The 26,132-nt window shown below is 36.8% G+C and overlaps 1 protein-coding gene across 1 annotated transcript in view; it reads left to right on the plus strand.

The window, feature by feature from the left end:
* The window catches only part of pex7 (peroxisomal biogenesis factor 7), a 43,902-nt gene that overhangs the window by 9,843 nt on the left and 7,927 nt on the right, over window positions 1-26,132 (plus strand). The window contains exons 6-9 of the mRNA XM_007255410.4: window positions 4,438-4,544; window positions 5,356-5,469; window positions 8,528-8,583; window positions 21,959-22,058. Of these exons, the coding sequence (XP_007255472.3) occupies window positions 4,438-4,544; window positions 5,356-5,469; window positions 8,528-8,583; window positions 21,959-22,058 (377 nt within the window). The remainder of the gene's footprint in view (window positions 1-4,437; window positions 4,545-5,355; window positions 5,470-8,527; window positions 8,584-21,958; window positions 22,059-26,132) is intronic.

Raw genomic sequence — 26,132 nt, forward strand, 5'->3', positions numbered from 1 at the left:
GCTTTGAATTATTGCCTGATTTGTAAATCTATAATAGTTAGATATTTCTAAAATATATGAGATTAGTTGAGAGGTAAATTTTAGTTTTGCTCTTTAACCCATCCAGTGGTATAAGTGCTGTAAAAAAGGCTCTGTTTTTTGGGGGACATTATGTCATGGTGGGTAAGGTTTTTAGTACAGTGCTTCTGGCTCTTATGCTCCACAGCAGCAGGCTCAGTAATGCATTGCAGTCACACACTGCTTGTTAATGAGTTCTCAAGTAATTTCAGCGGCCCCCTCCACACACACACACACACTTTCTTTGGCAGCTGAGGGGTAATGTCATTTACAGTGAGGCCATCCTTTGAAGAGATGGGGAAAGAAACAATGGTGATTAGTGCTTATCAGGGATGCCACTTTTCCCTCATGCTCTGCAGATATGGGCTGCTTCAGCAAGCCTCTGTCTCTTCGGGCAGCTGCACCATGAAAGCTTTAAAGGGAAAGGCTTAGTGCACCAGCAATCTCAACGAGAAATCCATTTCTCTATAATTAAACAAGGCAGCGGTGCCTGGAGCCAGTTGCAAAGTTTTTACTAAACCCACCACTGAGGACCTCACAGCCCACCCATAAAATTGTGATGAGGTGTATGACATGGACAAACATTGTGGTGTGCAGTACCACTGTTAGATATCTCAAAATCCACTGATATCCAGGAGATACACTGTCTCAGACTTGTCCTTTTGAGTCTTGGTGCCTCTCAAAAGTTCCTCTTCATGAGAATTAGAGAGTCTGTTGCTTAGTTCCTTGGATACATCGGGTTGCTTGGAGTCTTGGTTCCTTTTAGTGATACCTCCTCTTGCTGTTAGAGATTTTATTCCTCTTTGATATTTGCCCTTTTCAATCCTTGTTTTCTCTGTGCTTTTTACTCAAAGGGCCCTATTGTACACCCTGCACAAGGCACGTCACGATGCTCATTGGTATCTGACACCCTGTCAGCAGTCTATTTTCACGCCTTTCATCTGTGCCATTAAAATAGCATCAAATGTAAAGGAATAAATCTTCACTGATGGGTGTGGTTGTCTGGAATAAGGTGTGTTCAGGTTTGTAGTTTTTTTTGTTTGTTTTTTTGCCTGCTCTTAGTGGTTCTTACTCATGCTGTTGGAAAGTTTAACCTTCTAAATCTTGGTTCCTCTGATTTTTGCTGTTTAGGATTCTGCTATTTTAAGTATTGGTTCCTCTCAGTGGTTCTAGCTAATGATTAGGGTTTTCTTTTGGTTATTGGTTGCTCATTGGTTCTTCCTCATGTGGTTAGGGTTTGTTCTTGTGAGTCTTGGTTCCTCTGTGAGTTGTTCCTTCTTATTTCTCAAGAGCCTTGGTTCCTCTCTGTGCATCTTTATTTTTGGAAAGCCGGTTTGGGACTGTGTCTGCAGTGCAAAGCACTATTCAAATAAATTGAACTGAACCACAAAATGAAAATGCCTGGAATGCTTTAAGCCTCAGTAATGTCCTGCGTTTGGCACTGTTTTTTATGTGAGGGTTCTTGGCTCAGGCCGCTCTCTGGCTCCTTCAGCTCTACATTGTGAATCGACAGGGGCTTAAAGTGGTCATCTCTGAGAGGTAATTAAGTAAAGTGAGGCCATTTGTCTGAGAGGTGAGCTATTGAATTGTCAATAAGCGAAGCATATTTTGATTGCTCTGTACTTAGCTTTGCACAGCATAGGCCTGCTGCTTATATGCAGGGTTGCTTGCTTTTCATATCAGAATGTACACAAGCTGTACGTAGGAGAACAGTTTCTAGTCCTTGGGACAAGCAGTGTGGTATCTGCAGCACATAGTGTCCACTGTGGGTCTGGAGCATACAGTGCCCATAGTTTCCACAATTGATCTGGAGTACTGATTTGTCTGACCTCGGTATATGTTTGCTTTACACTGTGCGATGTTCCATCCCAGATGCCTCTGAGCCCAGAGAAGTTGATGCTGCGTCTAGACATGGTTAAATTAAGGCTTCTGTTTTGCACAGTAAAGATGTAAAGTAGCATTTGTGAAAATAATTCTGTATTGTAGTGCTTGACAAAGTAATCCATTAATCACATGATCACGAGATCGCAGGTGTTCAGCCTAGGCTTGTGTCTTTGTTCTTTACATACTGAAATTTCTCCTCATTTATTGAATCATTTAATTATGATCTGCCCTGCAGAGGAGAAATACGCCTTTCGTGAATAGTGCTGTTTAGGGCTGCGATTACTGTTTATTTGGTACGATTATTTTTCCAATTAGACGATTAGTCAATGATTATTTATCTCTAAAAATGATAGAAACAGCAGAACATGAGATTTAAATAGGATTTAAATATCTGAATGTTGTTTAAACATGGAAAGTACAGATATTTAGTGAGTAAATATGTAATCTGTTGTGTTTGGGCACTTTTGGAGACGCAAACTAAGTTGAGTGTAACGTGTGTGAGTGAGACATTTGTCCATGTCCTATTGTGCTTCTGTCTCCAGCACTTTGTGTAATGTGGTACTGTTACAAATTAACGATTAGTCGACAAGAAAATTTGTAGTCAACAAATTTAAATAATCAACGTCGGCAATTATGCCAACTAATCATTGCAGCCCTAGTACTGTTGTACCAAATCATGATTTAAAATCTTCTTTTGATCTCACCTGTTTGAAATCACATCATTGTTTTTAACCTCCTGACTAGCTCTGCACTCCCAAAAACCCAACAAAGTGTTGCTGGGACGAAACACTGTGGTTTTTATACAATTTTCCAAACTGTCCCATTATTTCTAATTTACGTTTGGAATAGTCATGCATTTATTTTTCTTATGCTTTTGGAATGCAGTCATGACTTCACCAACTATGGATCATGGGAACTGAACAGCCTCAAAAAGAAAATGTGTTGATGTTTTTATTTTCTATTTTTTTCTCAGAACTGAAGGGCAGATGTTAAAAGTTTTACCTCATGAACAAAGCTGTGTATTGTATTCCCTTGGTGTTCAGATCTGTACTTTTTGAAGAAGTTTAGAAAAACAAAAAACTATTAGGCAAATGAGGAAGATTTTCATTGCTACTGTCATTTCAGCTTGCATGCTGTGGCTTTTATTTTTTATGCTTCATGTATAATTTAATATTTTGCCCTGCTACCAGATTTCTGTAAAACGTCTTTTCAGCATCAATTGTGTAAAAACGCACTATATAAATACATTTGTTTTGACTGGATTTTAAAAAAAATATTTCACACTAAGGACAAAAACTAGTTAATTGTTTTATTTTAACAAAATGTTGGCAAGCTTGTCAGTGTCTTATGAAATGTAATGTAAATGTAATGTAAATGTAATAGTGCAAATTAAAATAAAATTTGGGAAAGAAGTCAAGAAGACTGCAAACTGTAAAGGAACAATATATATCACTTAAGCAGTTTTTGCTGCAATTACTGTGTGGCTTTTCTCTGGCCAGGCTCTTTCTTTTGCAGTGGTTTGGGAATGGTGCTGATGCAGCAGATCCGTGGCCGGGTGAGACAGACGATGAATGGTCTGACCTAGTCACTTACTGCTGACCGCAAGAGGTTAAATGCAGTGTTGAATTACAGAGCCTCGGGAGGAAATCCCTTCCCTTTAGCTTTTTCTGCAAGTGAAAGAAACAGGCAGCGGGAAGGCGAAGGAGTGTTTGAGAGAGCAAGAGTGAGAGAGCTGCTTGTTGAAATTCTGTGTGGGCATGTCCAGTTGGCACAGTGACAGTGGTCACTGATGCAGTGTCTTGGCACAGCCGGATCCCCCAGGTCTTAGTCTATTCAGGACCGAGTGACCCTTGAAAATGATCATCATTATTCACAAGATTTTGCAGAGTGAACTTTCAAAAATGCTATGGTTAACATTTTAAAGTGATCTTTACACCATTACACTATTGATCAACCAAGGCATTTGAAGTTTCAAGTTTAGCTTCTTTAGTTTTGTAGGATGGAGATTTATGGCTAATATAACCTTTTATCAGGCAAGCATCAGGCAAAAGGTCTTCAAATCCAGATGTTAGTCCCCATTGAATCATTATTTCTAAAACCAGTATATGACATACTGTAATCTGTACAGATGAACAAAAAATGTTACTTGGCATAGCAAAGGGTAGTAGCAACTTTTTATTTTCTTTTTTTTTTTTTTTACTTTTTGAAGCTTTTGTCTATTGTTTTGTACATGTTTATTGATAGCAGTGTGTCAAACAGTGTCAGAAACCTTCAAAGCAGTGGTGATTTAGGTGTGTAGTTATGGTAGGAAGTGTGGTTATTGGATAACAAATTCCAGAAGAAAACAAATTAAACTTTACTCCAGACGCCAAACATGTCTTTGCTCCTTTACTGCTTTTTCACTATGGTTTGAGGGAAACATTGAGGTATTAAAATGAGATTTGTATACAAACAGTTGACTGATTGATTGATTTTTGAGTCTGTATGTGTTACCAGGAGATGGGACGCTCCGAGTTTGGGATGTGAAATCAGGGTCGTGTCGAATGGCCATCCCTGCACACAAGACAGAGATCCTCAGCTGTGATTGGTGTAAATATGATCAGGTAACGTCCGTTTGGCTTTTGGGGTTTAACAGAGCCAGAGACCAGCTAGTTCAATTAAGCATTGATTCTTCTAAAATCCATGATAAAACTGACTTTTTAGAGTAGATTTAGAGCATTTTCATGCCTGAATTGTGGAATGGTTGTGGTTTGTATGATGTTTAATGTGCTCACTCTTGGTTATAGAGTACAGAGCTCCATTATCTGGGGAGGCTCATAGTAAAGCTGCTGTTTCACTGTTTTGTGACCAGTGAGATGAAGTGTCATCTGAAGGGGCATCTGATAAAGGTGCCCCTGGTTGCCTCCCATTAGAGGACCTGCTGGAAGGATTATTTGGAATTGGACTAAATGGATAAGGAGATAATGATAATAATAATAATAATAATAATAATAATACATTTTATTTCATAGGCGCCTTTCTGTCACTCAAGGACAAAGAGTGTAAAATGAATAAATAAAACACAAAAAATGTAAATAAAGATCTTTAAAAAAGACAATGCAATTGAGTCAAATGGAAAAGGCAATTCTAAACATGTGGGTTTTGCACACAGATTTAAACTGTGGAAGTGAGTTTATGTTCCTTATGTTAGTTGGTAAAGAATTCCAGAGTTGGAGATAAGATATCATAAACCCAAGTTTGATTCTGAAATTTTAGCTCACTCATGACATGTAAAATATATTTTTTAAGAGCCAAATCAATAATCAATAGTTTTTTTATCCCATTTATCTACAGTGGAAAAATGTATGTCTGTGAAACAATACAAGAGTCAAATCCTCCGTATTCAGATATTTCATCCTGTCTTTCTTCCCTCAGAATATTTTGGTAACTGGATCTGTTGACTGCAGTCTGTGTGTGTGGGACCTGCGGACTGTACGGCAGCCTGTAGCTCAAATGCTCAGCCACACTTACGCCATTCGAAGAGTGAAGGTAGGTTCAAACAAACCAAACATTTTGAAAGCTCAACCTAGTTTATACATTTATGTATTACTTTCTAGTTACACTGCAAATTAAACTAAATAAGCTAAATGAGTTAAATAAACTTCAAAAGCAAAACAACATTTTCACCTTAAACACATTTATCTGCTGCTCATTTAAAATAAGCGACTCCAGGAATACTAACGCAGTTCAGTCACAGAGGTTTGCAAATATACCCAGGGTACAGCAAGCGTTTCAAAATGAAGTGACATTTACAACAAGTTATTAAAAAGAATGGAATACAGTAGTGCAGTGCAGTGTATCATCTGTTTCAGGCACAATACAGTTCAGCCCACACACCAGCACACGGCATCGCAGAGCCGCTACTGTGTCACCTCTTCTTCAAGAAATAGTGTTGATCAAAGCCTTGGGTTGAGTGAAGCTGGCAAGTGTGGTATAGACTCGTGATGTAAGCCTGCGTCTGTGTGTGGAGTTGTGAGCGTGTTTTGTCTTTGTGTGGTGACAGCTATGGATTTCCTTTAGAAATCCGCTTAATTGAGTCTGGAAGCTGGTGTGCCCACATAGCAAACAATTAGCCAGATTATACAGAGCTCAGTCCACTCTGCATCTGAGTGGACAGTAACTCAGCGGGAGACTGACTAGCAGTCACATGTTATACATACCGTATGGCCCAAAACTTTTATAAAAAATCGTGAGCCCTTTGTAGTACTGGGAGGTATGGCCAAAATTCACATCACAACGGTTTCACGGTACATCACAGTATTTTTGTTATTATTTTTTTATTATTATTTTTTGCATGACTGGGGCTTTAATATGGGTTTGCGAGTTACTGGACTGTTAGGAGTATAATATAATATACAACACTAAGAAAAATAGCTAAAAGAAATGTAAACAATAGACCTTAAAAATAGCTACGCTAATAAATTTAACATGGCTCCCTTTACAAAATTAATCATTTTAATAAATAGTTCCAGAAACAAACCTAAAATACTCAATGTTTAATTGTTCAAAGATATTTTTCTAAAGCTCTATTGCACAAGTTAGATTCAAGTTAATAATATTAATTTTAGTAATATTAATTTACTATATGTTATTCCTGAAGCCATTAGAGGCATTACAGTATTAAAAATAAAAAATAAATTTTTAATTATCCATCAAGCTACAGTATTAATATATTAAAAAGGGCTGTAGTTACTGCTCTATTTTACTGGGATAAAAACACTCGTAATCATAGAAATGTTAGCAGGAGGTGTTCTGATTTCTCTTTAGGAGTGAGCTAGACCATCGTTTGACTCTCTTCTTTGACGGTGCTGTTCTACAACCCCTGCTTTAACCTGTACTTCTATAGTCTACAGGTGTAGAAAGCAGCTATTTAAAACAAAATCTCACTTTTTAAAGATGATAAAATAAATCTAAATTGATAGCTGAACTGACCTGCCTACCTGTGAATTGAAGAGAGCTTTCAAAGGTACTTAATCAATACATTCCTGATGTTCTCAGGGCTTTTCATTTTGAAGTTATCAGCGTGTTATTTTAGCCCACTAACAGGTATAGATTTCTGCAGTGCTCTCCTACATGTGCCTGGAAAAGCCCCTCATCAGCAGTTCGAGGAGAACCCAAATTAAAGGAGTAGTTTGGCCGAAACTCAAATTTAAAAAGCTCATTGCCTTACACCCTATGCAGTCCCTCAGTCAGGGTTCGGTGTCAAACAAAAACTTGATTTGGTTTTGAAATAGAACAGTGGCTGCAATATCACAGTTTCCAATATTATACTGATTGGATTAAAAATGATCATTAATATTAAAAAATGATTGAGAGTATTTGATTTTACAAGTATTGAGTATTTTTTACTATTGCCTTTTGTTTGTGTTAAAATATTTTATTACACATCAAGTAGATCAAAAAGTTGCTATAGATTTATGCACTTGAGTATTTTAAATTATTTTACTGTTAATAACTTACCTTTATGTGAGTATGTGGGTAATAGCTTTGTTTTAGCCCTGTAACAGTCCTGCTGAAAAATAAAGCAAAAAAACAGCAGGTCAGGTTGGTCAAGTTGATCAAGTCGAATTAAAAAGATAAAACAGATCCAGATAAAACATCATATACTGGTGAGCTAGTTGGTTAACCAGCTTCTGACTCAATCTATATTGCATTTGATTTTGGTTATGCTGGTTATGCTGTCTAGCCAGCTTACTTATGCTGGTTGTGTTAGTCAGCTAGCTTGGCAATGATTCTGGTAGTTTAGCTTAGAACAGCTAAACCGTCAAACTCAAAAACATACTTAATGCTGATCAGAAATTACCAGAAATACCTTGTGCTCTTGTCCTTTCTGTGTCCTTTTTTGTCTTTATGCAACTGAAAGCATTGTATACATAGCTAGTCAGCTAGTGTTAGCTTTTATCCTACCACCATACTCACTAGCTTCCCCTAGTTTAGCCTCCTCACGTTTCTCTTTAGAGTTTCACATCTGATATGTTGCTTAAATGCTCATTATTAAGCTATGTAAAGTTAAGTATAGTTTTTAAAAACCACCATTATGTATCATTATATAATATTTTGTCATGTTGCTCACTCCCAGTAAATAGCTAGCTAGATAGCACTTTGACTATGTAAGAAATACCACCTGTACCATGTGCTTGGTATATGTGTGTTTGGAACAGTAACAGTAACTGCAGTGTGGTCACTGGTAATAATGATGGTATTTCAGAGTGTCCATGGTCACAATACTGTGTAAGCTGAATCTACACATCTAGTAGCTAATCTCTCAATTATCATTATGTGATGCGCATGCTAACGTCACTCACCTGCTTAAGAATTCCTAAAAAGACTTTATTATATGCTTTCTGACGCATCTTGAAATCATGTTATCTATAAAATCAGGCAAAAAAAGCATGATGAACAGGAATCTGTGCTGAAGGTGTATGCAAGGACATTTATTGCTCACACTCATTTAGAGCTTGCAGGGAAAAACCGGCAGGACTGCAGTGCATATGCTGCGATTCTTCCTGCCAACTGTACTATTCATTTCCTCCTCTGTTTTTTATAGTTCTCCCCGTTTTACAAGACCGTGCTGGCATCGTGCTCATACGACTTCACAGTCAGGTAAGAAAAATATGAAACAGCAAACACAGTTACCCATGTGTTCACGGCAAGCCAAGAAGTTGAGCAATATATATATATATATATATATATATATATATATATATATATATATATATATATATATATATATATATATATATATATATATATATATATATATATACAGTGCCCTCCATAATTATTGGCACCCCTGGTTAAGATGTGTTCTTTAGCTTCTCATAAATTGAGTTTTGTTCAAAATAATATAGGACCACGATTGGAAAAAAAAGTAAAGTCCAACCTTTAACTCAAGTAAATTTTAAGGGGGAAATAAAATCCCTGACTAAGAAATAATTATTCTTCATAAAATCACCTGTTCCACAATTATTGGCACCCCTAACAATTCTTAGGAAATAAATTTAATAAAAGTATTTCTGTCACTTCTACAGTAGTTTACGAAGTTGATCAGAGTATGTAGGAACATTTAATTAGTAATTCACAACTTCCTGTTTCCCTGGGGTATAAATATGACGTGACACAGAGGCCATTTATCTTCAACATGGGAAAGACAAAGGAACATACCATTCAAGTGAGGCAGATGTGTGTTGACCTTCACAAGTCAGGCAATGGCTACAAGAAAATCGCTACTCGCCTACACCTGTCCATATCTACTGTCAGAGGAATTATTAAGAAGTTTAAAACAACTGGAACAGTGGTAAACAAGCCTGGACGAGGACGCAAGTTTATTTTGCCACCACGCACAGTGAGGAGGATGATAAGAGAAATAAAAAGTTCTCCAAAGCTCACTGTTACAGAATTGCAACAAATGGTAGCTTCTTGGGGTCACAAAGTCTCCAAAACAACCATCAGGCGCTATCTACATGCCAACAAGCTGTTTGGGAGGCATGCACGGAAGAAACCATTTCTCACTCACAATCATAAACGCAAACGTTTGGAGTTTGCTAAGCGGTACTGGGACTTCAACTGGGACCGTGTGCTTTGGTCAGATGAAACAAAGATAGAGCTTTTTGGCAACAAATGCTCTAAGTGGGTTTGGCGTAACACAAGAGCTGAGTATGCAGAAAAGCACCTCATGCCCACTGTGAAATACGGCGGGGGATCAGTGATGCTGTGGGCCTGTTTCTCTTCTAAAGGCCCTGGGAACCTTGTTAGGGTGCATGGCATCATGAATGCTCTAAAATACCAGGACATTTTAAAACAAAATCTGGTGGCTTCTGCCCGAAAGCTGAAGATGGGTCGTCACTGGGTCTTTCAGCAAGATAATGACCCTAAACATGTGGCCAAATCTACACAGAAATGGTTCACCGCACACAGAATCAAGCTCCTCCCATGGCCATCTCAGTCCCCAGACCTCAACCCCATTGAAAACCTGTGGGGTGAGCTGAAGAGGAGAGTGCAGAGGAGAGGACCCAGGTCGTTGGATGATTTAGAGAGAATGTGCAAAGGGGAATGGTCAAAGATCCCTCTTTCTGTATTCTCCCATCTTGTGAAACATTACAGGAGAAGATTAGGTGCTGTTTTGTTGGCAAAAGGGGGTTGTACAAAGTATTAACATCAGGGGTGCTAATAATTGTGGCACACATGATTTGATGTTAAATAATTATTTCTTAATGTGGGATTTTTTTCCTACTGAATAAATTCACTTGAGTTAAAGGTTGTATTTTACTCTTTTTTTTCCATCGTGGTCCTATATTATTTTGAACAAAACTCAATTTATGAGAAGCTAAAGAACACATCTTAACCAGGGGTGCCAATAATTATGGAGGGCACTGTATATATATATATATATATATTAACTTTCAAAGCTTCTGATGTTCTCAAATTCATTTTGTTGCAATGAAATAAGACACAAACAGTAATTCAAATGATATTTTCACGACAATGCGCTACAATCCATCACCCACTCTATCTTCTTAGACCTCCTCCTCACATTTGTTTCTAAAACCAAGAATTACTGAACCATGAGCAGATAGCTTTTACTGACATTTTCCTGGTGCGACTGTGGGTAGAGGCGGATGTTCTGAGCACCTACAGAAAAGGTGGCAAAGCAGAGGCCCAAGCACTATGAAGAAGAAGTAATTGGTGTTCATCCGTGTTGAATGGGTTGTAAAGTTCCTTGATCTAATTTCAGGGTAGGCTGGTTTATTTCCTTTTGGAAAGGACATCAGCTGTGTTTAAGGGCACGGTTGTGTTTATGGTGCTTGTGGAATTAATCTTGCCATGAAGAGGCTGTTACTGCTGACCTGACAGATGCAAAGCTCTGTTCTCAAATTTTAGGCATCTCGTTTGTGCTTACAGAGCACACTGAGTTTCAGAAGTGTACTCACTGAGCTTTGGATGAGTACCAAATAGTCATTTTTGCTTAATATTTATAAAATTTAACCAGTACTATATGTCTAAAAGTTAATAGATATGTTCGTCTTTCAAAAATAAGCCCATTAATAGAGCGTTTCTCCACTTTTGCTCTTCAGCGAATGCTTCACACTAGATTAAATATGTACAAGGATATGCTAAATGCCATAGGACATGGGAAAAGTGTTGTGTCCCATGTCTTAAAGAAGGCTGCACTGACCTGTGGAATATGTGTGTGGCTTACTGCATGAAATGTGGATGTGATGTCTGTTGCTTGTCTGTTGGCACATTATCACGATCATTACCACCCACTGCACTGTCTATTCTATGACCCATTCCCTGCAAATGTGACACTGTGGACCAAGGAATGTCAAATGTCCGCAGAACAAATAGAATATCCCATCCATCTTAAACCCTTAATCAGGCCTCTATCAAGACTCCAACTCTGATAATTCATGTTGTCTTGCCATGAGCACACTTTACAAGAGAACCTCACAATATTTACACAACATTTACAGTGGGCATGATCAATATACATACTGCTATCCCATGAATGTTGGTAACAAGCCAACATTCCAAACAATAAGGGTACATTAATTAACAGTACCTATGACAGGATATGTCCACTGATTTTTAATTAACATGTTAAAATATTATTATTCATCATGCTGTTTTTATTTTATATAAAGCTATGACGTGATAATCACAATATAGAAAAATAACAAAGCAAACCGTGTTTAAAAAAAAAAAAAATTGCACAAGGTCAGAGTACAGGCTCCACCTGTCCGTATTATGCACTGACCTGCAGAGCTGTGCATAGTAGATTGGCTGCATACTGAAAAAATGTCGGGGCTCGGGCCGGGTTGGGCTGGATATTTTGGGCCCAATCTAAGCTCTAACACACCAACTTCATTTAACAAAAGTAAGCCATAAAATGGGTGAGATGAGGTTACTTCGTGAGCTGAGTTGAGAAACACCCGGCCAGGGTGATTGATAAAATGTGTATACTTAGATTGAAATTTCATTGGAAGTTAGAATAAGGCATGTATTGGTCATTCCTTTCACTAGCAGTGTTTATTGGGATGTCACATTTTATTTTCTCTCCAATACATTGATATATATTGTGCCTCAAAACTGAAAAAGTAGTTTATTTTCTAAGGTTTAGCAGTGTGAAAATACTGTATGTTTAGACATAAACATGAAGGTGGTGGAGGAGAGCTTAGGCAGTACTGTACTGCAATACTTAAAGAGGCATGAGAAAAGTCTTTGGCATTGTGCAGTTTGTGTTACAGCCTGTCATGCTTAGGAGCTTGGCAAGACAGTCATGCCCACATTCTTGACCCGTTTATGATTCCTGTCTCTGCATTTTTCTCTGGATAAAATGTTGCAGAGGGTGGCCGGAAAGCCACTCTATTTTGGAGACAGCAGGTTTGCAGTGTAGTTTTTGGAGGTTAAAATAATGGTGAAGGCTTATACTCACTGCTGTGCTGCTTCTGAAAGGGATCTATTGTAGTAGATTCATTGTACGCTGCACCTGTTTCCTACTCTGTATTCACAAGTCTTTGTTTATTGAAATGAATCACCAATAGAATTGGATGTTCTGGAGAAGCTGCACATGTGGCCACTGTGCCCAAACTGCCTACAGGTTTATTCAGCCTCCCAGCTCCCAGGTCTCTGTAGTTCCATCTGATATTTGATGAATAGTCAGATTGTGCTATTAGTAGAACATAGTTTTGTTGGAATTCGTTGTGAACTCCTTTAATTGTTTGAATTGGTTTAGTTGAACCTGCAGCTCTAATGGAAAACTAACAAACTCTGTGTTAGATGAGAACTGAAATACTGGCTTTCCATCAGGACAGTAGGGGAAATTAATTGTTTATTTTATTGATTATAATATTCTCTGACATTCTAACACAATTTTTAAACACAGCATCTGTCACTGACTGACATTCATAACAGAACACATTACCTAAATCGGCAAATTCAGCATGCCCATGTTGTGGGCTAGATGGGTTTAAGGTGAGAATGGGCTCTGAGTGGGTTAATACATGTACATGTTGTAACAGGAAGCTTCTGAAGGTGGCCACATCACTGCAATGCATCAGTGTGTAACCCACTGACACCCATATGCATGGGCCCGACCTGGAACAAGAGTTGTGAATAGTTCCCACACATATGTATAAGAGTCTCTATGTGTGTTAGTGCTGATTGTCTGGGTGCAAAACATTTACTTCACTTTGTTTAACTAATTTACGATTTGAATCTGTCCACTATTTAACACTTAAAGCTATAGTCCTTAAGATTTTGTTCTTTTAAATTGAAAGAAGCAGTCTTTCTGAGTGAGGAGATCGGCAAAATATTACAATAAATAGCATCACTGTGCCTCTGCAAAGGCAAATATATTCATTTTAAAAACAGGATGACTGGTTGGTTACTTGAGAAAATACTGTGCTACTTATGATGCTGATACAAGAGCCATACTGTAAATATGGATTCATGCGTTACTAAAACAAACAAATGCAGAATTAAAACTGAAGAGATCTCATGATTAGCCAAAAGAGAGCACAACAGATTCCTAGCTAAAATCACCAGATTCATTCACTCTGAAAATGAGACTGCACCACAATGTGTAATTGCACAGAGCATGCTGAACAATTGTGCATTCTAACCAAATCCTATGGACTTACACAAGGTAGATGAGAATGTAATGCATACTGCATGAAACAGTTGTTTCTTTATTGTTTTAGTGTATGTAAGCCAAGCAGTGCTGTTTTGAACTTGGGTTTGAGTGCTATTTTAATGTGAATGTGTACTCAAGTATATGGTTATGATACTGTACCCCATTAAATATTACTAAAAACTATAGAAACCCATAAAAAAGTATTGCTCACTCACATATTTTAAATATACCCATCTAAGAAAATGTAGTTTTCTTATTATATTGCTAATTATTAGACCAGCTGAAGTATGAATGCTGAAATTATTTCCCTTCTGTGTAAATAATGTAGTGTAAAGTTAACATCATTTACAGAGACACCCTTTTGCTGCACATTCTTTGCTTAACATGTTTCAAAAAAATCAACTCTGTTGGGTACAAACATTATAAGAAATTTAATATGCTGGTTTAATGTTTTATTTTTTTATTAATTATAAATTATACATTTTATTACTTATATTTTTTTATTATTATGTTTTATTATTAGTTTTATTAAGCTACATTCATAAAATTAATAAATAAAATCTGCATTATTGTTAGGTTCATTCTAAAGTGTATTTAAATAAGTAAATTTAGTTCTGGTTCATCATGAAGATACATTTAATCAGTACATATTTTAATCAGGTAATTGTGACAGTCCTATTATATTAAAGTATCTTTCAGTCTTATATGGCTCTGAAAGGGTTAGTCGTGCAGCATTATGGGTAGCGATTTATCAGAGTGCTGCCACTCTGCTCTGAGTGGATTGCTCATATCTGCCTCTCTTTACTGGCCTTGCCCCGGGCCACTCTGATTTGTTTCTCTGCATGAAGTTGATATTTGGCTTCCAGGTTCCGCTCATTTTCTCTTGAGCATAGACTTGAGCAGAGTTTACCAGACAGAGACCCCAGACTTAAAGCCTTCAAAGACTGAGTGATGTGTCTGAAAGCGATGAATTATTCAAAGCTTTGTATTTATTGTACTCTTTGATGTTGTTTTGTGAATACTACAGCATTAGGAGAACTAGCTCAGTTCATTTTGCATTTTTTTTAGTTAGAGAACTTGCATCGTAGGGCAAGTTCATTGTTTTTTTGTTTGTTTGTTTTTTTTCTTGCTGAAATACTTTATTTGGATGTCTGGAGTTATTTGTGTGGAGGTAAATGTTTAGTTTATCGTACTGCCGTCATCTACTAGTTCATCTTTTTTCTGTACAAATAAAGACAAAGAGCAGGCAATTTCCCTAATGCTGTGTAATTAAAACTGGACAAAAAGGCCTTTTCATCAGAGAATCCCATCCACAGGGTAATTTAGTCTCAGACTGGCCTTAATCTGTGCCTGGAAAACCAGCTCATGACTCTCTGGACAGAGGCCATACATGTATTTCCAGACTCATTTATTGCAATGACAGCCCTTTTAAAGTAACATAATTTGGCCTCAGTAGCCGTTGCTGCAGGGACAGTATAACAGGTGAGTTTGTCTGCTCTTCTCTGGAGATTGGTCTGAGAAGTTTATCTCATTACTGTTCCCCAGCCACTGTCTACAATAAGCCACCACTAAATGCTACTGACTGTGCAAGAGTTTGTTTATTGTAAACTGTTTTGTTCACTAAAACCTCCTTAGTAAATCACCAAATAAATATCAGAGAAAATGAATAATAATATACTGTATTTATTACATTATTTGTAGATCAATCAGGTACATTACAGTGTATTAATAACAGGTGTACATAATTGTTTGACAAAATAAAGTAAATACAACTAAATAAGGTTAGATTTTTTTTCATTATCTTATGCATTGAATTGACGTTTATCTCTGATTTCATAATTTTTATGTATGCAAGTGTTTTTAGGTGAACTCAACATTAATTTAACGTTTGGTTTTCAAACATTAGGTCAAAGTTTAATGTTTAATGTGGGTTTAGGAAATTAATTAATAATTAATTTTTACTTAAACTTTTTCCAAATTGTTGGGAATTTGCTGAATAAGTATACATGCAATGTACAGTCCACTCCAGAAGTACTGGAACAGTGAGGTCAGTCAATTTATTTCTATTATAGACTGAAATCATTTGGGTTCGATATTAAAAGACAAGCATAAGTCAAAAGATCTCCATTCAGCTCTTATTTCCACATGTATGAGAAATGTAATTTATTTATACATTTATAAATAAAATCCCCTCCACAAGTATGGGAACATTGAGGCAGATTACTAACTGCTGTAGGCTGAAAACACTTGGGTTTATCATTACAAGATAAACATCAGACAAAAGATCAATATTTTAGCTTTAATTTCCAGGTATATATATCTGGATCTGATACACAGTTCAGAAGATAGTACCTTCTGTCTGAACCCATTCATTTTTCTTATGAGCAAAAGTATTTGAACAGATAAACTTAGAATAAGATTTAATATTTAGTTGCAAATCCTTTTGCAATAAATGTATACATAAATTACATTTCCCATGTTTCCCCAAATTTCCCATGTGAATAATATACAGCTCTGTAAAAAATAAGAGACCACTTGTTTACTTATATGTAAAGAGTTTCTTTGATTTTACCAAATTGTAAACCTCTAGAATATAATCAAGAAGAAGATGGATGATCACAAGCCATCAAACCAAGCAGAACTGCTTACATGTTTGCGCCAGGAGTGCCATAAAGTTATCCAAAAGCAGCATGTAAGATTGGTGGAGGAGAACAAGCCAAGATGCATGAAAACTGTGATTAAAAATCAGGGTTATTCCACCAAATATTCATTTCTGAACTCTTAAAACTTTATGAATATGAACTTGTTTTCTTTGCATTGTTTGAGGTCTGAAATCTCTGCATCTTTTTGTTATTTCAGACATTTTTCATTTTCTGCAAATAAATGCTCTAAATGACAATATTCTTATTTGGAGTTTGGGAGAAATGTTGTGCGTTGTTTATAGAATAAATCAACAATGTTCGTTTTACTCAAACATATACCTATAAATAGCAAAATCAGAAAAACTTATTCAAAAACTGTTGTGGTCTCTTATTTTTTTCCAGAGCTGTATATTAAAAGTTACTAATGTTTACAAACTACATAAAATATAAAATAATTCCTTTGTATAATCCGATGCAGTAAAATTGCCTCTTGAAATATGCACCAATGTATTTTATTCGCTAAATTATTACTGTAGCAAGAAGTCCACTAATGGCTTGCACTTTGCAGTATTGGAGCGTTCTCTCTGCTCTGCGGGTGCATTAATAAAGTGCTTGTTAAGTGTTGATTTAAGTGTTTTGAGAGCAAGTCTAACATGTATTGTGCAGGGAGTTCCAGGATTAGGTTTGCACTGACTGATGGTTCTCTCTCCAGATTCACACACAATATCCAGACACTAATCATTTAAATCTTTGGCAATGACCACTGAAGGTTTTTGAGGCTGAAAGAGAAAAATACAGCAGTAGCATTTTTTTCATTACCAGTTTAGAATTCATGGATAAATGAAGCCTTGTGTAAAAACAGCACCAGAAACTAGATATTATTTATTATTAGATATTATTGGTCCATGTTGTGCTACTACTCAACTACAATTGAGCATCACCCCAGCTAAACACAGATATTTCAAGTATTGCAGTTTGACTTGCCCAAGGACAATTGTTAAGATGTATACCCTGTCCAGATAGGAAATCAAATGTTAGTCAGCCCCTGAATAGGCAGTGTTTACCAAAATGCTACACTAATTGCAGAAAATGGTTCAAACATTTGTATTTTGTATACAAATAAATATATCACTGTTAGTTCAACAGCAAACCACGCATATAGCTGGTGGCATATAGGACAAACCTTAAATAAAAACCTTTTTTATGAAATATGAATTTGACAGTGGTTTCTCATAGCATAGAGAAAATTCACGATGAATGGACCAATATAAATGCTTCTATAATAAAGTATTTTTATATTGATTTTATATTGCTAATTTCGGCAACTTACATACAGACCACTTTAATTTAGTAATGTTTACTGGTATTAAACACAAATACAGATGGCACCAAAAAACATATAATTAATAAACATATTACCCCCCCCCCCCCCACACACACACACACACATACATCACCACCGTCAAAGTCTGTTTGTCCTTCGTCATTTAGCCTTGGAGGGCTTTGAATTTTGTAATGTCATTGCTGTGTGCAAATCACATGATCGTGACCCTTACGCCCACAGTGCAGGGTAGAATACAACTTTAGTCACAAGATTTTGAGGCATTTTACATTTGCACTGTGACATTATGCCTTCACCACTTTTATAATAGAAAATCTTTGGGTCTGGCGGTTGATTTAGATCTCTGTTTTATTTTTTTCTTAAAAGTGTATTTTGATCCACACAGTGTGCTACTTTTTGAGCGAACCAGTCATTGTGTAATTACCCTGAGTTTGCTCAGGCTGTGTGTAATTAATAGAAGTGATTTTAACCCATGCACGTACGATTGTGAAAATGTTTTGTTTCTCTGCTGTGGAACAGAAAGGGTTGTGTTTGACCACGCTGTCCTTATTTAATAGGGTGATGTGCACAAGAGCGTGAGAGGCACCTGCTGTCACACACACCCTGTGCTGTTTACTTACCTAACTCTGCGTAGGCCCCTTTCAGAACTGTGAGGTTTCCATGTTTACCCGAGATGATAAAGCGTCCTATCCCGACCACAGGATAGCTGCCCGTTCTACCAGTTACCATGCAGAGGTGGTGGGACGTTAGTAGAAACTGGCCTGTTTATATAGGGTCGGTTGCAGAGGGCAAATTGTATTGCCTGACATTATTAAAAGGTTAATTAAGGAAATATATTAGTTCTTCTGCACTCTTTTGTGAGAGGAAGGTAAGGTGTTCAGTATTTTCCATTCCTGTGACGTTCATTTTGAATGGATGTTTCAGTCACAAATAAGTTATTTTAAGTAGACTTGAAACACTTCCTCATATCCATTTTATATTAAAATATGAGTGTAACGGTCTGAGTTACTGTGGCTTCTAAATGCTTCAGAGTTCTGAGTAGCAGAGTGCAGCGAGAGTCTCCAATGTCTTTGCTGACTTCTGAACCTTCTATTAGAGTAGCAAATGGGGACCTGCTTCATATAAATGCATACAGATTAAGAATGGGATGTCTTATAAACTTCTATCATTATTATTGTCCATTTAATGCAGGGGTCTCAAACTCATTTTTGCCGAGGGCCACATTGGCATATTGGCTGTCCTCTGAGGGCCAGATGTAACTTATAAATATAAGAAAATGTAACCAGATGTAATACAAAATGAATGTAATTACTCCTTAATGTTAAATAACTCTCAATATACTATTTATTCAATCAAATATTACAGTTGCATGGAAAAATGGTTGCTTGTTGCTCTATTAACATAAATCCTTTTAATTTATAAGTTATATTAACTTTGATCAAAACGTTTGATACTGAAATAAGGCTTAATAAATATAAAATCAAAAATTGTGAGCTGTGACAGATTTAGCATTTCCTCAGATTTAGCAGTTCCTCATCCAACCACTAGTCGGAGCTGCAGCTGCAGCACCACAAGCCCGCAGTCTTTGCTTAGTCAGAGCTGCAGCCCAGCCACGGGCTACAGGGCTCAGCTGAGCCAGTCTGGGAGATACCCCTCGCTGCAGAACCACAAGTCCAGGGGGTGGGGCTGGATCTGATCCAAGGGGTGGAGCCTGACCTCCTTTCATTGGTTTTAAGTCATCGCATTTCAATTCGTCGTTAAACTTAACACGTGTCGCTTACGTTTCCCGACCAGGACTTATTTTATCTTATCAAATAAATCCTGGAACCCAACCTTAAGACTTTTACCGTTTATAGATCAAAATGTTATTTGCTACGTAGCACATTTAAATCACACAATACAGATTTAAAAGAAGGAACATGTCTGTGATTACAAACATAATAAAATGCTGTAAATTTCCTATATAAATATTAACTATTTCATTTTTTATCTTTAATAAAAAGGGCCTAAAGACAAAATAAAAAATAAATAATTAAAATAAAGGATGCCAATGAGTGTCTTATCTACCAGCTACCATGTTCATTTATTATTACAGATATTAATACACAATCAAAACGGCGAACAAAAAACAGAGTTCTATAAAAAGAGTGTAACGATGTATAATTTTCACGTTCGTGATTGTTTACTTGACTCCGAAAGGCGAGTGAGTAAAACCGGATGGGGAAGAGTCCGATCTGCTTCAGACCAATGAAAACACGACGCAGGAAGAGTTGGATCAGATCCAGCCCCACCCCCTGGACTTGTGGTTCTGCAGCGAGGGGTACTTGCAGTCTGGAGCGTTTTTAAAAATTTGTAAGTTCTTCTGTGTATGAAATAAAATAACCCCACTAACCGGATAATACAGCTCTCTACAGTTCATCTTTCAGCCCAAGCAGCTAACAGCAGCAGTTTAGAGCAGCGTCACGGAGTCACTGCTGGGATTACATTATAAACAGGTCAGTTAGCGCGCTGCTAACCTCAGGATGTTTATAACTACGGAGTTTAGTGGACACACCACGGCTGTAAGGTTAGACTGTTGAAGGCTACTGAAGACTACTAAAGCAGACAACGCAGCGTAAGCAAAAAAAAACAAAAACCACACACACACACCAAAATACAAGTTAAGATAAAATATGAAAACGAACATAATAAAGCATAAATAATTAAATTGAATTGCGGGCCAGATGTATGTTTATTTTGTTAACCCGTGAGGGGCCGTATGAAACCGCGTCGCGGGCCGCATGTGGCCCGCGGGCCGCTACTTTGAGACCCCTGATTTAATGTGTTTTAAAAAGGACACACCAATTTTGAGAAGAAGAACATTTTCATATTTTTTCACTTGGAAAATTTGTATTTATATAATAGTACAGGGACTAAATTTACAGAGTTTACCCTTCAGCCCAGATATAGCCAGTTAGCCAAAACGTGTTTTTCAAATTACATATAGATGCTATAATGTTAATACTGGAGGTCACCTAAAATGTAGACCACTCAAATCATATTTAAGTCTCTTTATTAAGAATGTAGTTTACTATAAAAGTGAATAAATTATCAAATATTATTACATTTTTAAACAATGTTTTCGATAAGTCTTTCTTTTTAAGCTGATGTTCGTAAGTTTTGGGATTTATGTCCCTCTCTGATGAGAATGGGTAATTGCACCGAGCATGCAGAAGAATCATTTTAAACTAGGCGGGTGTGATGCGGTCTCCTTAGAGCGAATCAATCCGATTCCAGGTTATGTTTAGTCAGAGAGAGAGAGAGAGAGAGCTCAGTCAGAAACTGAGCACACTGGTACCATAAACACAATATTTTCTCTCTTCTTCACTCAGAAATGCTTCTGCTTTCAGTTTAGAATCAAAATAATACAGACTGCCACGTTAAGCACTGCTACTACAAAGCTAATGTTGCTAACAAACAGTAATATTCCCCGTATTTATGGACCGCTTGAACCAGTGCCTCTTTTTTTTATTGTAGTTTAGGGTATTGTTAATGTGAACGATGCAAACAAATGAACAAAAATGAATGAAAACCTGGATGCAGTTATGAGAAGTTAATTAACTTGTACTTACAGCTGAAAATGTGGGTGACTGCTGACTTCTAGTGTTTGTTAGCAATGTTAGCTTAAAATCTGAGGTGCTTAACTAAAGAAACAGAAGAATGTGGCTTTATTTTTTTTATTGTTTATTATTTTATATATAATTTCTTTGAGGCAGCAGTTTTGTTTAGGTATATATAATAGTGTAAATGGCAAAAATATTATATAATAATATAAATCCAAAAAAATCTAGCTTAATAAGTATGTTGCTAACAACTCTAAAACTAGCCCTAATTTGAATGAGTTCCATCATAAAATATGTTATAAAAATAAATGATGCGATTGAGTCACAGTCTGGCACTAAATGTGTTCATTGAATAATGGCCCAATTGCTTTTTTGCCTAATCAGTGGCAATTTTTAAGTGCAGTCTCGTTTATTGCACTTACCCCACTCTCATCTCTCAAGCCTAAACCTGCCTCCAGCTATACTGGTCTCAGGTCTATAATTCATCCCAGAAGCTTTCCTTACAGCAGGGCTATTATTGGAGCTGCTTCTGTATATGAGCTTTGGTAAGTAATATGTTCTCTATGAGTGACGCTAGAATTAATGCTAGCCTAATGTTTTCCTGCAGCTGGGGAGTGTTTTGAAGGGAGTGATTTAATTGTATTTGCTGTATTTGGATACAGCCGGGCCTGGTGAGCCAGAGGCTGTGTCAGGGCTTTGAGGAGGAAAAACGACCACTCAATTAGCCTGATTGCCTTGTGCTGCTCTGCGCCCACAGGTTCTGGGATTACTCCAGGAGTCCGATGCTGCTTGACACAATGGAGCACCACTCAGAGTTTGTGTGTGGCCTGGATTTCAACCTGCATATTCCCAACCAGGTAAATTCACTGTTAATCCACAGCCCCTCCCCTCTAAAACATAGGGCCTGACTGCAGCTGATACTAAAGACAAAAATTACAGTAAACAATAAAATCTGACAATATTATGTCACATGGCCTAAAGATAAAACGGTTTTAATAATATGAAAAAAAAACAGTAGCAGTAGCAGCATTTGTTGCTTGGCCAACATGAATTGTCAGCTGTTACTGTCATTGTCTATTTTATAAAACTAAAACAACGCAGTGTGTCATAAACATGAACAAAAGACTTACATTTTGTGCCTCTGGGGTTGGAATTTCCTTCTATTCTTAGCAAATAGGAAAAAAAACATTTCTGAAATTTTGCTGCTGATGATAGATTATTTAAGGTCATATTTTAAAACAATCTTAAGCATCTAGCAAATGATACAGATTATAATACAGCTCTGGAAAAAAATGAAGAGACCAAGTTTCTGAATCAGTTTCTCTGATTTTGCTATTTATAGGTATATGTTTGAGTAAAATGAACATTGTTGGACTACGGACTACAACATTTCTCTCAAATTCTGAATATAAATATTGTCATATAGAGCATTTATTTGCAGAAAATGAAAAATGGCTGAAATAACAAAAAGGATGCAGTGCTTTCAGACCTCAAATAATACAAAGAAAACAAGGTCATATTCATAAAGTTTTAAGAGTTCGGAAATCAATATTTGGTGGAATAACCCTGGTTTTAATCACAGGTTTCATGCATTTTGGCATGTTCTCCTCCACCAGTCTTACACACTGCTTTTGGATGACTTATATCACTCCTGGTGCAAAAATTCACTGTGATCATTCATCTTCCTTTTGATTATATTTTTAATTTGGTCAAATCAAAGAAACTCTTCATTTTTAAGTGGTCTCTTTATTTTTTCCAGAACTATATTTACCATAACATAATTTTATGATAAAGTGTTTTTATTATTTTATCTAGTTATCTAGTCATTATTAAAGCAGCAGAAGACGTACACTGTAAATAGACATTTTATATCAGCAGATTCCATCATTTAAACAATATTTTATAGCATGTAAATGTAAAAAAAAAAAAAAAAATGAAAAAAATAACTTAATTAGTTGGACCCTAGATTTGCTGATTCACCTGAACAGGTTGAGTAGGTGTGTGTTTGAACTGTTGAATACATCCATGTTTGTCTAATTTCAGTTCAACATTCGCAAGCTTATCTACTGTATTTTATCATGAGCAGTGTCTGGTTTATTATTGAAAACAAACAGCAATTAATTTTGAGACCTGCATCACAGTTTCCATCACGCCATCTGAATCTGTCTGCTGAGTAATAATGGTGCCTAATCAGTGATTAAATCCGTATGGTTGTGATTGGTGTTCCTGGAAAAAACTGGTCATACATCTACCCCACGCACACACACAGGTCTCATGATGTGTCTGGAGTGGTCAGAAAAGCGATGGCCAGGGGCACACTGCACACTGAGCAGACTAGGGGAGTTGATGGTGGCCGACTGCGGGTCTCTGGGTGGGAAAAGATCCTACTTTACACCCAGTTTAGTGGTTTGTTTTACTTTTAGAAGCACTGATAGATAAGACACAGTAAACTATCTATATGCAAATGCTTTCCTTTCTAATTAGTGAATATAATGACTTAGATGTCTTATACAGGTGTGGGTGCTCCCACGTCGTCCCCTGAGTTAACACTTTGTGATTAGTTTACACACTGTTATCCCGAAACTTTTAGCATGTCAGTGTACATAACTGGAAGTTTTCACCCTATCTTTATTTCTAATGTACAGTAAAGACATCCTGGACTCAGTCAATCAGTGAGCCATCACTCAGCTGACGGGGAAAGGCCAGAGCTCACACTCGTCAGCTCCCCCTGGACAGAGAGAACACTCTGAGTGTGCACTTTGAACACTCTGCTATAACTGTACAGCTCTGAAGCCTTTTCAGCACAAAATGCTCTAAATCTCAGGCTAAAAGGCCCTTCTCTGTAGAAATGGAATATCGTGAAATTAAGCTGTTGGACATTGAACTAGATGGTCTGATGTTGGTAATTTAAAATATCTGAAATGAGATTATAGAATACAGTGTAAACCCCTCAATCTCGGTCAGACATTAATCTTAAGGCTTATAATTCGCTACTACTATAAATCTAATATTTATCAGAGAGAAACCTTCAGGGCTTTCTGTAAATTTTAGTTCTTTTATATTTTATAGTACTATCATGTGTGTTCTTTTTAACTATGGGTCTAAAAGGTCTTCATACTCACTAGGGGTGTAACAGTACAGAAAACTCACGGTTCGGTTCACACCTCGGTATAAACCCTACAGTTTGGTGCGGTTGGTGAAAAAATAAAGAGGCTGGGCATTCTGTATAGCCTCTCCTTTGTTAACTTCATAATAACAATGGTACTTCATTATAATCATGTTTTGTTTTTTGGGATGGAATGTTGTAACAGGGTTCAAGCACTTTTATTAAATTCTTAAACCAGGGTTCTCTCTTACTGTCATCATGAGAGGCTCTATCTTTAGGATCATGTTGGAACAAATAGAGCATAATTGTGGCACTTTATTAAGAACAAAAACAACAGCATTGCTTTAGCTGCTTAAAATACACATATTTGTTCTAAGCATATTGAGAGAAAGAGAGAGGGAGAGGACGAGAGGCTGTACCATGTATTCTGCGTGCATTTACTCGAACCGAACCGTGACCCCGTACCATGGTGGTTCACAAAGAATACACGTACTGTTACACCCCTAATACTCACACAACTCTAATGCAAACATGGTTCCTCTATGACTTTGTACATAGAGTGAATAGAAGCACCTTTATTTTTAGTTAGAATGTAACTAATTCTCTAGATGTTCAGTGGATAATTATCCAGTCAATTGAGCTGTTCTTTTGACCAGGTGAGCCAAGTAATCTTTCCCACTGCGTAGAGACAAAGAAAAAGATAGGCTGAAGCATATTAGGAGTATTAAAATTGTGAATCTATCCAGCAAGTGCTCTTTTGAAGCCAGGCAAAAAAATAATATAAAAAATATAAGTTAAAGGCAATATACTGGGGAAAAATTACTAAAAGCCTTTAATGTGTTATGGCAAGTAAATCTAAAAATATTGAGGCCAATTTTTTTTTTTTCCATAATCTTTCCCACTGGTTAGGTCCTCATGAGCTGGACTATTAAGTTAACTGTAAGATCAATGTAATAAGGTAGTGATAGACCAGTGATTCACACATTTATCTACAGTGTGAATTACTGTTTTTCTGGGGCCTCGTTTTAGGCGTTCTGGAGGTTATAATTAGATACCAATTAGCCATAATGTATTAATCTGGCACAGTACTGAAATCCTAGTGCTAGCAGACATTTGGTTTACCAAGTTTTGAAATCTGTGGTCTGATGGTTTGATACTGATATGCAAGTGTAAGAAAATTATGAAACTGAGAAACTAAAGTGTGCACCCACATACAAAGCTTTTAATGCAGGGGTCCAGAACTGAGTGCCAGAGTCCAGCTCTTTCCCGATTTCCCTGCTCCAACACACCTGGCTACTAATGAATGAGTGAAAATCATGAAACTAATCAGACGTATCAGACCTTTCCTTTTCAGTATATTTTGTATATTTAAAATATTTTTCTGTTTTTTTTTTCTGTTTATATTATTTTGTATATTTGTGCATCCCTGTTGTAGACTAATTACCTGATACTCAGTACAAGCATTTGAAAGCATAAATGTCCTATCATAAATGTCCTATCAACTTGAAACTTAAATCCAGCCATCCAGGACCAAGAGTTAAAAAGATAACAACTGCGTGTAGAGAAATCATATTATAAAATCATATTAAAACATATGACTCATAACAATATTTCATATTTACAAAATGGCCTAAATATGACCTGTTGCTTTTGTCTATAAATGCAAATATTAGTCATGTCATTCTTACTGGCGTTGGGCATAAAACAAACCTGTTCTGAGAATTTGATTGGCCAGCAAATCCTCTCTTTTTTCCTGAAAAGATTAATGAAGACCTTTGCAACTCAGACTGAACTATTGCTATGTCCTACATTTCAGTCTATTCCA

Source organism: Astyanax mexicanus, chromosome 1 (assembly GCF_023375975.1).
Source record: "Astyanax mexicanus isolate ESR-SI-001 chromosome 1, AstMex3_surface, whole genome shotgun sequence".
Taxonomy (NCBI): domain Eukaryota; kingdom Metazoa; phylum Chordata; class Actinopteri; order Characiformes; family Acestrorhamphidae; genus Astyanax; species Astyanax mexicanus.